Here is a 17,539-nt window from a genome sequence, read left to right as displayed (position 1 = left end):
AAAACTGTTAGTGTGTCATCATCATTACTCCATTGAAACTGACAGCAACTCTGGGAGTCCATACATGTGCAGAATAACGCAGAAATCCAGAGGTTGTCGTCAGTGAATCCAAGCTCCTCCAGATAGTGTGCTGTTGAAGTCCCCCCAGAGTGCAATCACTAAGCAGTGAATTGACGAGAATTTTTACACTGCCAGACTCTTTGTGAAAACCCTTAAAAAAGTTTCACCTTATTGAATGAAGTGCAACTGTGCTTTTAAACTATGTTCATAAATAATGCTAAACATCCTCACTGTCTCTGAAAAGCTAACTTTATATTTGTGGAATGGACTTGCGCCATTATAATAAAAAATTCCCATTTTAAATTTTTTTATAGTTTGTTTAGAATATTTTATCTTCTATCTTAATCCAATCAATCATTTATTTTGCTATCTAAAAATTTTAATTAAAGGTGACTCTGTGGATTGCTGTTTACTGTTTGTGAGAATACTTCAATATGATTGGCTGCTTATCCTGCTTGCTAGCATCATTGCTGCTGGACACCTGGAGATCCCCTTGACTTGGTGCCAGATTTAAACTTCCATCAGGAAAGGGGAAATCCATGTAGAAAGATCACTAGTCTCCTTCAAGGTCATTGGCCAGGGATTTTGCTTCACTACTAACAGCAAAATCCAGCCCAAGATCCACAGTTGATCAGGATAAAAAACCCCACAGTATATATTAAATTATGTAGTTTACAGTACTCTTTTAAAATACCTCAGTATGTAAGACCAAAATATTTTCATTCAGGAGCCCCAGTTGTCAGACTTGTTCAGCTACCTGTCTGCCAACCATCATGAAGCTGGCGATGAGACACTGAACATGTACAGAGGGATATTTTGACAATTCTAGCATGTATATTGCCTATTTAGTCAAGTGATAGGAGCATTCAAAGATACAAATCAGGTCAAATCCAGTTCTCATCAGTTTAATTCAAAGTTGCTTTTAGAATAGTCAACATGATGTGTGTCTATCACATTTCAGGATCTTTCCGCTGTTTTTCCAGATATGATTTGGAAGAATTGTTACTTTAAATGCTCTGTCCTAAAACATAGTGCATTCATTCCAGCTAAAAAAAGTTTCAGAGAGAAACAATTTAGATACGAATGAGCCAACTTCGATGTTTCTTTATATACTGTAAATAATAAGCAATTCATTAGGTTCTCTGTGTAATTGATAAACACCTTACAATCACTGTATTGTAAAGTCTTTGATTTATTTTCATAGCTGTGAACAGAGAGAGATTTGAGATAGAGACAGGGATACAGACAAGCAGAAAGGCTTTTGAAGCAGGATGCTGCACTGGTAGACAAAGCTTTTAAAACATAAATCTTCAAATTAGTGAGGCCCAGGAAAAGATTGTGAGATGGTTACAATGGGTTGCCGGGGAGGGGGAAGGTGGTGAGGGACAGCAGTTAGATATATTATTTAAGTCAAATAAGATTACTCACTGAAATGGGGAAGCGTAGCTTATTTATTATTTTCAATATATTATGAACATGTACCAATTAACTAAGGAATTTCATCATAACTTGCTCTGTATGTCCATGCACTCTGAAATAAACCAGTCCAATGATTCATGTCAACACTAATCTCAGCAAGTGTTTGCTTGTTCCACTGTGAGAGAAACTGATGGACCACAGTGGAAAAAGATGTGAATATCCAGCCCAGGTCACAAGGGGATAGTAAGGTAACGTTCCTGGGTTACTTTATTCTACAAATAGATTGTAGGGTAGTGTGAGTCAACTCCAATAAATTAAAATACTCATGCAGCTGACCCTGAAAAAGTATCTACAGTTGACCAAGAACTTGTGCCACTTAGGGTTAATAAAGTTGACTGGAAATAGTCTTTGTACAAAATAATAGCATTGATGTGGTGAACAGGGACTTTCAAAAAGCATTTGATAAAGTGCCACATAACAGGCTTGTCAGCAAAGTTAGAGCCCATGGAATAATAGGGACAGCAGCAGCATGGATACAAAATTGGCTGAATGACAGGAAACAGAGTAGTTCTGAACAGTTGTTTTTCAGACTGGAGGAAGGAATATAGTGGGGTTTCCCAGTGGTCTGTGCTAGGACCCCTGCTTTTCTTGATATATATTAATGACCTAGACATCTGCACACAGGGCACAATTTCAAAATTTGCAGATGACACAAAGCTTGGAAGTATTGTGAACTGTGAAGAAGATAGCGATAAACTTCAAGAGAACATAGACAGGCTGGTGGAATGGGTGCACAAGTGGCAAATTAAATTTAATGCAGTAAAGTATGAAGTGTTTCATTTTGGTAGGAAGAACAAGAAGGGGCAATATAAATTAAAGGATACAGTTCTAAAGCGGATGCAGGAGCAGAGGGACCTGTGAATATATGTCCACAAATCATTGAAGGTTGCAGAGCATGTTGAGAAAGTGGTTAATAAGACATACAGGATCCTGGTATTTATAAATAGGGGCATAGAATACAAGAACAAGGAAGTTATGATAAACCTGTAATAAAACACTGGTTTGGCCTCAACTGAAATATTGTGCCCAGTTGTGGGCACCACACTCTGGGAAGGATGTTAAGGCATTAGAGATGGTGCAGAGAAGATACACGAGAATGGTTCCAGGGATGAGGAACCTCTGTTTCGTGGATAGATTGGAGAAGCTGTGGTTGTTCTCCTTGGAGAAGAGATGATTAAGAGGTGATTTGATAGCGGTGTTCAAAATCATGACGGGTTTGGACAGAGTAGATCGGGAGAAATTGTTCCCAAAGGATCCGGAACCAGAGAACACCGATTTAAAGTGATTGACAAAAGAACCAGAGGCGACAAGAGGAAAAACTTTTTTACACAGCGAGTGGTTAGGATCTGGAATGCTCCGCCTGAAAAATGTGGTGGAGGTAGATTCAATCAAGGCCTTCAAAAGAGAATTGGACAATTATTTGAAGAGAAACAAAATTCAGGGCTATGGGAAAAAGACCAAGGAATGGGACTAGGTGAGTTGCTGTTGCAGAGAGCCAGCACAGAGATGATGGGCCGAATGGCCACCTTCTGAGCTGTAAACTTTCTATGAGCCTATGATTTATTTACTCAGCAATAAAAGTCTATATTCCTTTTGCACATCCAATGCTTATAAGATGCCTCTGGGAATTGGACAGATCAGACTGCATCTGACCAGACAGATCTAGTTATCTAGTAATTACCTGGAATAGCCATTAGAGCAAGAAAGACCTCATTTGTAATTGTTAATATCCATTTATGGAAAGTCTTTTTTTCTAACAGCATTACTTTGTCTTTGACCTTGAGCAGTGTTGTCAGTGACGAGCCTCCCTGGGTGACAAACATGAATGCCGATTGGTTCACAACAACTACGGTCAGAAATTCAGGGTTGTGCTTGTCACCTTCATTAAGAGGAAGATTATCTCTGAGGGATATCCCATGAAATGGAAACCAATCAAATTAATTCAATGGAAAACTTTTCTAAGCCAAGGATAAACTTTGGAGCATTGAGACATTTCTCCAGAATTAAAGAGCATTAACCCCGAAGGTTTCTGTATACAGCAGGTTAGCAGATTTTTAAAATTCCTTTCAAAGCGCCTTCTGCCAACTGCATAAGGAAGGTAAGTAAAGGACCTTTTCTGGACCTATAACTAGGTTACTTTCAAGACTGCTTGGGGGACAGCTCAAGAGCAACCTAGCATGACTCACCACTACTCGTTACCTTTTATCTGACTAGTAAGGGCTCAGAACTTGCTGCATGAAGAATTCTAGAGGCAAACCTTCATCCACATTGTACAGAAGAATCAGATGACAGCCCTGGCTTATTGGTTACAGTCTTGGCAATGAGCTCTGAGTCAGAAGGCTGTGGGTTCAAATTCTAGTGTAGAGATGAGCACATAATCTAAGTTGACACATTTAGTGCAGCACTGAGGGGGTGCTGCACAGTCAGAGGTGCCAGTGAGATGTTAAACTGAAACTGAGGCCCTGTGTGTCATGTCAGGTGGATATAAAAGATCCCTTAGCATGATTTGAAAAAGAGTAGGAAGCTCTTCTGATGTCCTGTCCAATATTTAAGCCTCAACCAACATCACTATAAAAAGGTTATCAGCTCATTGATCTCGTTGCTTTTGTGTGATCAAATTGGCTGTTGTGTCTCCCTACATTATAACAATGACTACAGTTCAAAAGTATTTAATTGGGTGTAAAGTACTTTGTGGCTCTAGAGGTTGTGAAAGGTGCTAAATAAATGCAAATCCTGTCCTTTCCTTTTTCCCAATGGCAGACCATCTCAGTGTGCTATCATAGTAACTTCTGAAATTTTTAAGGGTTTTGCCACAAAACATTTGGCACTCACTGACGTAATAGCACTTACAGCTTACTAGTTGGGAGGAGACTTGTGTTAACAGAAGCAGAGCTCCATCATGTCTCGAAAAATAATATTACTATATTCTATTCATCCTTTGAAATGATTTTAGATAGTGGGAGAATAATGTGCTTTAAAATAGACCAGTTAGCTGTGGCTGAGACATTTGACATCTGTTTAACTTCTTCTGTCTTGCTATCAGTGGGGCAATAAACAACACAAAAACTGTCAAATGACGCTATTAGTTTCACGGAGAGGGTTTGTTAAAACTGTTTTTTTCTTGGGATGTGAATGTTTCTGGCAAGGCCAGCATTTATTGCCCATCCCTAATTCCCCTTGAAAAGGTGGTGGTGAGCTGCCTTCTTGAACCGCTGCAGTTCATGTGTTGTAGGTACACATGCCATGCTGTTAGGAAGGGAATTGCTTGTGCCATTGTTTGGAGTTACAGTTGATTAAAAATGGCCTGCACTTGAAGAGGGGGCGGGGGGAGGGGGGCATAGTGGGGGGGTTAATTCAAAACAAATCTGCGGAAGCATTATTAAAGTGGGGGCGGTCAATCTATAGAACAGGCTCCCTTGGGAGATGGTGGAAGCAGAAAGTATTGATTAATTCAAATGCAAATTAGATAGATTTATTTCAGAAAATATTTTGGGATGCAGCATGTAAGTAATTTGAGACATGGCATATAGTAACTGTAGAATGCTTTGGAGGAACAGGTGACTTTGTACCAATGGTTCTCAAAGCTTTCTATCTCTGGGGACTTTCCTTCCCTTCTGGGTGGGTCTGCAGTGGACTAATTGATAGATTGATTTGCTGTATTAGTCAACAACTGCGATATTGTTGTATCACATGTCTATCAGGACGCTGGAAGGCAAACTAGATGTAAGCCAACATCCTATCATGATGTCCCATCCCACACTTATAATCTCTTGTCCTTTGTTTCATAACATTAAAAAGGCTCCAGATTTTAATTTCTGTTACAGGTCACAATTTGCACTGTTAAACAAAGAGATGACATTTGCTGATTTGTTCTGTCATTTACCTGCTGGATATTATAGAACTAGTCTCGGTATGCCCTTCAGAATCAACTTCTGGAAGTTTCCTTTCCAGGAGGCTCCTTTCAGTCGATGTCTTCGCATTACAGACAATCTTTGCCTGAAGACATTCCTTGATCTCTTCTCTTTGATCATCCTGTATATGAATTAAAGGGACTTCCCTCAGGCAGTGGGACAACTTCTTTCTCTTCACAGTTGCGCAATCATGTGATGATGTGAAACACTTTTTATCAATCACGATTTTTGCTTTCTCTAATTTGTGTTTAATGGGTGCCTCACATTTTTTGCTTTTTGTTCCAGAGTCATGGGGTGCAGCTTCAATAGAATCCTGCAGGCTGCTGATGGATGCTTCCCCACACCTAACAGTGTCTGATACTACCCCGGTGGCATATTGTTCAACATGTGGCTGGGCTCTGCTTGATAGCTGCTCGGCACTCTGACTGTCAGTATCACCACAGATAATTTTATTTTTTCTCATTAGGGCCTCAATGGAATTTGACCAAGTTTCATTTATCAGCATATCGGTGATACGGTCAGTTTTACACTTCCGATACAAACAAGAGTCTGTTAGAGATTTATAGAGATTAGTGGACAATCCTGTGTCACCTATATGTATATCTAATATGTTTCTGCGATCATTTTGGGCAAAGCCGTCAAAGGAATTTGCTTTCACAGGGGGAGTTACTGTTAATCTTTCCTCTGATGTTCGTCTATCTGGCATTGATGACTGCCTGAAACACATGACTGTTCGCTCAGCGGGCACTAGCAATTCCTTGCTGGATTTATTTTCTTTGCTTTCTTTATCCAGCTCCTGGAGCATATATCTGTAGAACTCCTCCGTTATGCTCTCTGTACTGGATTGTTTTGAAAGACAGGATGTATTTACACTAAGGTGCCCATTCTTTCTGCACACCTGCTGGAGTGCTGCATTTAAAATATTGCTGGCATGCTTGCCGGCATAGTAATCCAGCAGCAAATCGAATCCCCACCCTTCATTTTCCATTTGATTCACCATAAAGTTAGAAAATTCATCAGTGATACTCTCACAGCTTGATTGTTTGGAGATGGAACTGGCCCTGCTTATTGGCTGTCCAAGTTTAGCCATGGCACCTAGGGCAGCCCATGAACTGCTGGAATCTGTGTCCTCTTCTGGAATGCTTTCATAACTGGATGCCTTTCCCCTGCTCCACCTCTCACACAGCAGCCTATTTCTGGCCAGCCCCTGTCCTTGCTTCACTGAGTCTACTACGGCTAGTTCAGCTGAGTTTACAATTTTTGCTGCCACCTCATTGGCAAAGTTGTTTATTGGATCTAAGGCTTCATCGAAGTTCAATGATTCATCAACTACTCTGTTCATTAGCTTTTCCTTTAGCTCAGGTTGTTCTTGTGTTTTTCTTTTGATCTCACTAAGTCTGGGTGGCTTAAGTCTCTTGACAATTGGAATGACGGGTTGGGATTCTTTACTCCTCATGACTATCCTGGATGAGGATGACTGGGGAACCATGAATTTTTCAGGGTCTCCAAGTCTTCTTTTCCATGGACAGAACCATGGCTGCTTAGCACTTGTATTTTCAAGACAAATGGCTGCCATCTCGGTTGCCATGGAAACAACTGTTTTGGATATCTGGTCAGCAAACCCATTTATTGAAAGGTTTGGATCTGTTGACTGCGTGACATAGAGTGAAGATTTAGATGAACTTAAGGTATTTTGTGCATTTATTGTAAAGAAGTTCTGTTCTTTCTCTGGCTGAGATTTGGCTCTGTGCAATTCTCTGGTTTTCGTAGGAGTGCTAGTATAACCACATGTCTGTGCTGGAATGACACCACTATACCCAATACCTGTCTCAAGAGTGTCAATGGAGAAACATGAACTTGCAGTTTTGTCACACGTTTTCTGCTGAAGTTGTGGGGTAACACAATTGGGAATAGCAGCACTGGCAATCCTTGATCTCAGTTGGTCAGTCAAATTGTGTGTGTTGTTTGCACAGTCACTACCTCGTCTACTGCAAAACCACATTGAGTTCAGGTTAACCTGCTGTGAAAGATCTGGCCCCTCAAATCTGTTTCTATTTGAGATTGAGGGGTCTATTAGGCTCTCTTGAACAGAGAGAACATTGTCTGGCTGACCAAAGTCTTCAAAACTGTCATTGCTATTATGATTCTGTGCAATTCCATCTTTCTGCTTGATAGTGTATTCCAAATCCTTCCAGTTGTATGTTTCATCTTCTTGAAAGTTCATGGAAATATCATTATGCCTTACAATGTCCTTAATTTTCCTACAAGTGGAGTATATTATGCTGAAGAGAGACTTATTTGCACTTTCAATAAATATGCTGGTTGGATTCACATCCAAATGGTTCTCTTTTTCCTGATGTGCTATTCCCACTTTTCCATTTGCTTCTTGGAAAGAATGCTTTAGAATTAAATTTGACACATTCTGGGCAAAATCATCGCTGGTCAATTCATCCCACTGAGAGATTTTTGGACTCGTCACTGTTTCAATTAACTTTCTGTCCACGGATTCCATAAATTCACCAACGCTTTTGTAATTGTCAGGTTTTGTAAGAACAGTGGTTGCTTCTTTGAGCAATACTTCAGCAATGTTACAGGAAAAGTTTTCTACACAGCTGCCGACACTCACGCTGCACTGCAGGGTAATTGCAGCAGAGGTTTCAGCTGCAGATAGAAGACCACTCGAAGTCGCAGAAAAACTGACATCTGATTCATCACTTAACCCTGCAACTCCTATGGCACTGGCCACCTGGGTCACACCATACAGAGCTGAAGAGAATGAGAAGTTCATTTCATCATGTTCAGAATCATTTAATAATTCTCCATCTTCTTCATTTCTATTGCAAGATAAATTATCTGTAACATCATGTAAAGTTTGGTCTAACTGCAGACTCTCAGCAACGTAAGGGCTTGAAATAGTCCCTACAACACTGGCTGCACAGACTAGTGCTACCTCCACAGAACTAGGAGGCAATCCACTTGACTCAGAATTGCTATGGTCCTGCACACAGGCTAGAGGTTCACTCAAAGGATCTGAGTCCAGGCATAAGGCTGTCGTTGGGCTGGAGAGTTCTTGCCATTCCGAAGCATTCTCACAGTTGTCCGGACTTTGTACAATAACAATTTTGGGAAGAACATTCCAGGGACAAGAAGGGCTTGTTGTATCTGCTTTCATATTACTGGCTGAAAGGGCACCATGGCTTTCTGCAGAGATGCTAACTGCAGCTTCTGTAGTAAAAGTAGGTTCTGACTGGGACAGTCTAATGAAGGCATCCTGCAAAACAGATTCAGCTAAGTTTGAAGCGTAGTCACCCTCCACGTTCTGATTGTCCTCCAGAGATGAAGAAACACTATGTTTATCTTCAGTGTCCTGCATATCTATGAACTCTGTTAGAGAATTGCTCTGAAGGTGTTTACCAACACATTCAATTATGCAAGAGTTGTGGTCTTCCTCCACACCATGTTTCGTTGAAAGAGTGCTTTGAAATGATTTTACGACTAGTGTTTCTTGTTCAGAGTTTTCTTCTAGGTTTTGCCTTTCTGTGTCTCTTTCTTCGGTAACATAGTTGCTTTCATGGCAAAGTGTCTGCACTATGTTTCCACAGCTCTCTTCACCCGTGTGACTGGACACTGAAGTATCCTTGGGACTGTATGTCCTTTGAAGAAAAGAATTTTCTTTGTTTTGTTGCATCTGCAAGAGACCCCGAGTCTTTCCTTTTCGCTTTTTACTGTCTCTTGCTGGGTCTGAGCCAATAATCCTCAGAGGATCTAAGAGAAAACAAATTAAAATTTGAGTGCACAGTATCTCTTGGATCATTGCTCCTTGAAAGGCATTTTGGTACAGGCAAATAAATAGAAATCTGTTGCAAATATGGCAATTTAATCTAATACACAAACAAATAACTGATGCTTGTAGTTGTACAATTTGCTCTTTCTTGTTCATCCGAGCTCCCAAAAGTCCACTACCAATACTAAGTGTCATTTTCAGAGTGCCCTCCAGCAATCCCTTTTAAGGAATGCTGGTTTGGCCATATTCCATTGGCTTCAGTGGGCAGGTGCTACATGTTCACAGATGAAAAAGGCAGCCAGGTTCTGTCTACGTCATAGACTCTCAACTCATGGCTCTCTCCACTTCTGGCAGGTGTGATGGTCATTTTTTTTCCTGGGCTGGTGCATAATGGCAATGGCTGGAAAGACAGTGGGAAAAAAATTAAGCGATTTTGGTCTTGCTACTGCTCCTTTCCCACCAAAAGGTGGGCGATCAGAAAAACCAAAATCACTGTCATTGCAATTCCAACATGTTGCCATTTTGTAGTGATTTAGGTAATTTTAGGTGATCAACTATGACGGGGGTATTTTCTCACGGCTGCTCCCACTCCATCATCATAATTTCACAGGAAGCACAGCAGAAATGTTTTTGCATGTAAAAGGGGTTTCTACTGAACTTCTGGTGAAGTTACAGCAGCAGAATGGGAGCAGCTACAAGAAAATACTTGGTGCGTGTTTCTGTTATCAGTCGGTGTTGCATTGTAGCTCATTACTTCCAATATAATGATCAAGAATCTACCAAAACCTAAATTTTAATGGGGCATTGTGACAAGTTAAAACTTTGGCCTGCACTCTGCACCACACTTGTCTCTACTATCTAGCCAGAAGTCCATTCCAAATGTTAACCAACCTCTCTTTGCATGAAGAACACCCTGAAATCAGTCCAAGTCCTAAGGTTATCAACCTGTGGTTACGTGGTATTTTTGAGAGAAAGACAGAATCGAACTTCCCCAACCATCGACAAGAATTTCAGGCTTGTGAAACAAGATTTGTAAAAGAGTACAGGAATTCTTCATCATATCAAAAACTTTACACTAAGAGTACACAATAAAAAGATTGTATTGTGTTCTTTGTACATATGCCAATTCTGTTTTACCTTCTACAGTTCTGCTTGTACTTCTAGGATCAAGTTCAGGTGGGCAGCAAACTCAGAGTTAACATGTATGCTTACGAGAAATATTGACTTAAAGTAAGACCTTACCATTTAAGACACTGCTGGCTTCATCTTCCTCATCATTGAAGTGCTCAGAGGCAGTGATAAAGTCCTCCTCAATGGATGATACAGAGCAGTTGGTGTCATCCCCTGCCTTGCAATTGGTGGTGTTGTGAAGGTGTATTCTCTTTCCTTTAACATAGTTCAAGCCAATCATGCATTTGTTTATTTCATAAATGACACAGGCCATGTCATCCTTCCTGCACCTTCTGGCTGATTGAACTAAACAGACATCTGGCGGTCTGGTCCACTGTGGAGGAGGAAGGAGACATTCATCTTCCAATTGATTGGTGGATTCATCTTTCAGATTAAGACCCTAAAAACAGATTTTTACAAATTAAAAGTTAGTTGGCTTTGCATGATTTTTAAGGAATTGTCCTTTTGTAAATACAAACAGTCACTTTAAGATATGGAAAGTTAAAACCGGCATTATTTTACTAGGATTGTTTGGTGGGTTTACTGGCATAGTCTAGAGGCATTTTTGTGCATTTGCTGGATTAAAACACATGGTCCATAAATTTTCATGGGGCTGGTGGCACTGCCCGAGCACAAGTCAACTAAAAGCACAGCAATGCTGCAGGGAAGCTGGCGAGGAAACAGGTATGCTGGATCCCAGCACAGGCTGTGAATTTGCAAGGTGTTTGGCTGACGTGGAACATCTGTGTGTTGCAAACATGCCCTCTGACATCAGAGGAAGTGGGGCAGGCAGGAGGAAATTCCTATACAGGGATTTTAGTAGGCCCATGCCTCGCTAACACTGAGCGCTCTGGCATGAAGGTGAACTCGGCATATAGGCATGTGGAATACACATCAGGATCCAAGCCTGGAACTCTAATTAAAACTGCTGCTCATCCCCTACATTAAGGGAGCTGATTGGAAGAAATAACAACTGGTGGGATCACCTGCAGCTGAGCAATATCACTTCCCCTCCCACCTGGTGTGTGATCAAGATATGCTAACCTTTGAGGTTCTGCTTTATAATTTAGCCCCTAGCTGCTCATACTCCCTATGCAGAACCTCTTTCCCAGTTTTATCTATGTCATTGGTACCCACATGGACCACGACAACGGGATCCTCCCCCTCCCACTGCAAGTTCTCTCCAGCCCCGAGCAGATGTCCTGAACACGAGCAGCGAGCAGACAAACACAGCCTTCTGGACTCTCGCTCTTTGCTGCAGAGAACGGTATCTGACTATAGTGTGCCCTACTACCACTACATTCCAATTTACTCCCCCCACTTGAATGGCTTCCTGTACCATGGTACCATGGTCAGTTTGCCCAACCACCCTGCAGCCCTCGCTCTCATCCATACAAGCTGGAAGAACCTTAAATCTGTTGCACAATTGCAACGGCTAAGCCTCCTCCACTTCTGCCTTCTCGATTCCCTTACCTACCTCACTCGCAGTCACACCCTCCTATTCCTGACCACCGGCCAAATCAGAAGACCCTATCCTATGGGGTGTGACTGCCTTCTGGAACAAAGTGTCCAGGTAACTTTCCCCTCCTTGATGCATCGCAGAGTGTGTAGCTCGGCCTCTAGCTCAACAACTCTGAGCCAAAGTTCCTCGAGACGTAGACACTTACTGCAGACATGTTTGCCGTGGATCACACTGATGTCCACCAGCTCCCACATACTGCAGCTGCAACACATCATCTGCCCTGCATTCTGATTGTTTTTAAATAACTAATTAATTATTTACTTAATTAGTGGAAATATTCACCAGCCAATCTACTAAGCTTTACTAGTATTCATTCATAAAACCTTACAATTACTAAAACTAACCGAGTTTTGAAAGATAAACGATAGTAAACTCACCAACCAATCAACTACCTGTTTTCCGGTGACGTCACAATTTGATTTTTTTTTTTCTCTCTCTCAGAATGAGGTCGGTCTGCTCTGATGGCCTAGACTGGACTGGATAGCTCTTTCCACTGCCGCTCTTTAAACTGCTCGCTGGTCCCCTCTCTCTCTCTCTGTTGCCCACCGTCACTCGCTCTCACTCTGCTTCCTGCTGCTGCTCTATTGAAGTGCCTGCTGGTCCTGCTCACACTCTCTCTCTTTCTCCTTCCTTCCACCACTCTTTTAAACTGCTTGCTGGTCCCGTTCTCTCTCTCCCTTCTTCCCGCCGCCACTCTTTTGATGTGCTCGCTGCTCCTGCTCGCACTCTCTTGGCTTCCCGCCGGCACTCTTTTAAGCTGTTCGCTGGCCCACTCTCGCTCTCTCCTTCCCGCTGCCGCTCTTGTGAAATGCCTGCTGGTCCCACTTGCTCTCTCTCTCTCTTTCTCTCTCTGCTTCCCGCTGCCGCTCTTTTAATCTACTCGCTGGTCCCGCTCGCTCTCTCTCTGCTTCCCTCCGTCACTCTTTTAAACTGTTCACTGGTCCTGCTTGCTCACTCTCTCTCTCTCTCTCTCTCTCTCTCTGCTTCCCTCCGCCACTCTTTTAAACTGCTCCTGGTCCTGCTTTCTCTCTCTCTCTCTGCTTCTTGCTGCCGTTGTTTAAACTGCTCCTGGTCCCGCTCTCTCTCTCTCTGCCGCCACTCTTTTAAACTAAATGGTCGTTATTTGCTCATTTTAAAATTTGATTTCATTAATTTAACTGCTGAATATTTTGCAACCAGTACAACAAGGAGCATTTACAGCAGATTCCAATGATACACTATCCAAATTAAAAATGTAGGCCAACTAATTAAAACCATAATGATCCATTATTATGGAATGTAGTTTATCTAATTAAAACAGAAAACTCTCAGTGGAAAGGAATTTCATGAGACAATACTGTGACAAACATTCTCCAACAGGTTCACTGTGCAGTTGTTTATTTACTGTACTTAGCAAAGTAGCACAATCTATTGCAATAGTGCAATTTATTTGAAGGAATGTTGGTGAAAATGTGCTGTTGGCATGAATGCTAACAGGTGAAACCTCAGGACCAATATCACCTGAGTGCATCTTCAAATCAGACTGGTAAATGAGAATTGTTAAATTGTCTTAGGACAAATTTATGCTCAGTAGTCATGAATGATTTTGACCTCTCATGCTTACAATCTCCATTTCTTCTTCCTCCTAGCCCCAACTATTTATTTTGAGAAAAACTTTCCAAATACTTGGTTCGCATTCAGCGAAAAGTAGCTGTAGTTTTTCAGTCTGTGGAAAGTTCAGACATCAGGTATTGACATAATCACATCATAGATACAACCAGGTCAACCTTTGAGGTGTTTTTTCCAATGGAAATGAAAATCACAAGTTTCGTACCTGGGAATCATCAGAATTGTTGTGACAGCTTCCTGGAGAAATTAATCCACTCACGAGGATGAGTTCATTATCTTTCATTTGGCAAACATTTAAAGAATTGATGAGGTATGGGAGATCAGGGGACACAGTAACTAATTTCTAGATAAAGAAAAACACAAACAAACAAAAGAGGCTCATAATATTTGTTAATGCATCACCTATGTATTCAACCATACTTTTTGGCCTCAGTAAGTGTCTCTACCCCTTTATGATATACCTTGGGACATTTTGCTACATTAAAAGGAATTATATAATTACTATCTATTGTTGTCAAAAACAAGAGTCAGAACCATGACTGATTTATTTTCTCCCTAAGACTCAGGGATACTGAGGCTAATTGCCAGACTTAATTACTACCGCAGCCAAGACTGGCTAACTTAACACAAACCAGTGATGAATCTAAGACCCTCCAAGCCGGCATAACTCTGTGTCACATTTGTGGCATTTGCAATCAGCTACATTGCATATTTTGCTCAAGGTAAAAGAAGTCAGTGCTGGGAATTGTTTTCTACTATTTATCCCAGTGTCAATATTGAGCATTTGTAGGTATAGTGACTAGTTCATGCAGCTCCCCCTCCACCCCTTACTCTTGGCTAAAGAAAAATGTTACAGGGATTCAGTAGGTCACCTTACCTGACCTTCCCTGCGCCTAATATGTACAAGAGGATATCCAAGGGGCACTCAAAATGCAACAAGTCAAAGTGTGGTAAAAATGAGACATACATCTTTTTGCATTTACTATTTCCAAATTCATTATGTGTTCATTTATTGGAGATTTGGTTGGTGATGATCTTAGAATTGCTCAGATCTCATTGCATTTCTGTTGCTGTTTTCTACATCCACAAATCAATAGTTAAATGGATCTACTAATGTAGTGCAATGATCTGTGAAATTGTTGTTAATTGATATTATATAGAGGTTCCTTGCAATCTCCTGTTAAACATTGTCTGATGAGCTAGCAGAGAGAGGGTGTATTTTCTACAGTCATCATTCAGCATCAGGCTGAGACTTTGGAATCCTTCCTGCAATGGTAATATTTAACTCTTTCACTGAAACACAGCTATATTCAAAATGACATTGGCATGGAGATTTCTGTTTCACAGCAATTTTCAGAACTATGCAGGATGTAGTGAATGAAATTGATTTATTTCATGAATCATTTTCACAGAGTCAAGATGTAGTCAACAGTAAATTGACAAAAAATAGTCAGAAGTAAACTTCACCAAATTCAGATCTTAGTCCTGTCTCTCCCTTAGGCCCTGAAATTATTCAGTTATACAAATGGTCATCTGGAATTCCTCCCCCCACTATTTTAATGAGGCTGTTTACCTGTTTAACATAAAGAGGCTAATGTCCCTTCTAAAACAGCAGAGGGGAAATACAGCCAAAAATGTTGCACATCCATAGACTAGTATCCCACAGTGTAATTTCTGTGCCTAGGTTTCTACAGGAATAATTTTACCTGAGTTTTCTTACCTGTTGGAATTCTTTATTATTGCTCTTTGCATCCACTCCATTAAGATTTACAAAACAGATCTAGAGAAAGCAAACATCTGAATTCAGCTCAAGAACATTCATGGTCAAAGGTTAACATCGACAATAAAAACAAAAAGTGCTGGAAAATGCTCAGCAGGTCTGGCAGCATCTGTGGAGCGAGAACAAAAGTTAAAGTTTCAGGTCAGTGACCTCTCATCAGAACTGGCAAAGGTTAGAAATGTAATAGGTTTGAAGCAAATAAAGTGGGGGTGGGGCAAAAGAGAACAAAAAAGGTGTTGATAGAACATAGGGTCACAGAAAATAACTGACAAGGAGGTCATGGGGCAAAGGCAAAGAGTGTGTTAATAGTGTGGTGAAAAACAAAGCATTAGTGCAGAGAGGGTGTTAAATGCCATTTCCGCCACATCCAGCATGATGCCATTACCAAACGCATCTTCCCCTCCCTTCCCCTGTCAGCATTCCGAAGGGATCCTTCCCTCTGCGACACCCTGGTACTCCTCCATTACCCCCAACACCTCGTCCCCTTCCCACGGCACTTTCCCATGCAATCACAGGAGGTGTAATACCTGCACTTTTACCTCCTCTCTCCTCACTATCCAAGGCCCCAAACACTCCTTTCAGGTGAAGCAGCGATTTACTTGTACTTCTTTCAATTTACTATACTGTATTCGCTGCTCACAATGCAGTCTCCTCTACACTGGGGAGACCAAATGCAGATTGGGTGACCGCTTTGCAAAACACTTCTGCTCAGTCCAAAAGCATGACCCCGAGCTTCTGGTTGCTGGCCATTTCAACACACTCCTCCTGCTCTCATGCCCACATCTCTGTCCTGGGATTGCTGCAGTGTACCAGTGAACACCAACGCAAGCTCGAGCAACAGCACCTCATTTACTGATTAGGCACGCTACAGCGTGAACATTGAGTTCAATAATTTAAGAGCATGACGGGGCCCCACTTATTTATTTTTAGTTCCACTTTTTAAAAATTTTTACTTCATTTTATCATAAGAACTAGGAGCAGGAGTAGGCCGTCCGGCCCCTCAAGCCTGCTCCGCCATTCAATATGATCAATGCTGATCTTTTCGTGGACTCAGATCCACTTACCCGCGCTCTCACCGTATCCCTGAATTCCTTTATTGTTCAAAAAGATATCTACCTTAGCTTTAAAAAAGTTTACTGAAGAAACGTCCACTACTTCACTGGGCAAGGAATTCCATAGATTAACAACCCTCTGGGTGAAGAAGTTCCTTCTTAATTCAGTCCTAAATCTGCTCCCTCTAATCTTGAGGCTATGCCATCTTGTTCTAGCTTCACCTGCCAGTGGAAACATCCTCTCTACTTGCATCTTATCTATTCCCTTCATGATTTTATATGTTTCTATAAGATCCCCCCTCATTCTTCTGAACTCCAATGAATATAATCCCAATCTACTCAGTCTCTCCTCATAAGCCAACCCCCTCAACTCCAGAATCAACCTAGTGAACCTCCTCTGCACCCTCTCCAGTGCCAGTATATCCTTTCTCAAGTAAGGAGACCAAAACTGCACACAGTACTCCAGGTGCGGCCTCACCAGTACCTTATACAGCTGCAACATAACCTCTCTGCTTTTAAACTCAATCCCTTTAGCAATGAAGGACAACATTCCATTTGCCTTCCTAATTACTTGCTATACCTGCAGACCACTCTGCGATTCATGCACAAGGACACCCAGGTCCCTCTGCATAGCAGCATGCTGCAACTTTTTACCATTCAAGTAATAATCCTTTTTACTGTTACTCCTACCGAAATGAATGACTTCACATTTATTAACATTGTATTCCATCTGCCAGACCTTTGCCCACTCACTCAACGTATCTATGTTCCTCTGCAAAGTTTCACAGTCATCTGCACACTTTGCTCTGCCACTCATCTTAGTGTCATCTGCAAACTTTGACACCCTACATGTGGTTCCCAACTCCAAATCATCTATATAAATTGTAAATAATTGCGGTCTCAACACGATCCCTGAGGCACACCACTAGTGACTGATTGCCAACCAGAATAGCACTCATTTATCCCCACTCTCTGCTTCCTGTTAGTCAACCAATCCTCTATCCATGCTAATACTTTATCCCTAACGCCATGCATCCTTATCTTATGCAGCAGCCTCTTGTGCGGCACCTTGTCGAAGGCCTTTTGGAAATCTAGGTACACCACATCCACTGGGTCCCCATTGTCCACCTTGCTCGTAATGTCATCATAGAATTCCAAAAGATTTGTCAAGCA

The 17,539-nt window shown here is 41.5% G+C and overlaps 1 protein-coding gene across 6 annotated transcripts in view; it reads right to left on the bottom strand.

Moving 5' to 3' along the window:
• Positions 1-17,539, bottom strand: part of sphkap (SPHK1 interactor, AKAP domain containing) — a 377,209-nt gene that overhangs the window by 48,912 nt on the left and 310,758 nt on the right. For all 6 annotated transcript variants that reach the window (XM_068042423.1, XM_068042424.1, XM_068042428.1 and 3 more), the window contains exons 4-7: positions 15,255-15,314; positions 13,740-13,877; positions 10,477-10,804; positions 5,423-9,215 (exon numbers count right to left, since the gene is read on the bottom strand). In XM_068042423.1, coding sequence (XP_067898524.1) covers positions 5,423-9,215; positions 10,477-10,804; positions 13,740-13,877; positions 15,255-15,314 — 4,319 coding nt within the window. The remainder of the gene's footprint in view (positions 1-5,422; positions 9,216-10,476; positions 10,805-13,739; positions 13,878-15,254; positions 15,315-17,539) is intronic.

The sequence above is a fragment of the Heterodontus francisci genome, chromosome 11, assembly GCF_036365525.1.
Source record: "Heterodontus francisci isolate sHetFra1 chromosome 11, sHetFra1.hap1, whole genome shotgun sequence".
Lineage (NCBI taxonomy): Eukaryota > Metazoa > Chordata > Chondrichthyes > Heterodontiformes > Heterodontidae > Heterodontus > Heterodontus francisci.
Note: the sequence above shows the minus strand (reverse complement) of the source record. Positions and strands in the feature narration are given on the sequence as shown.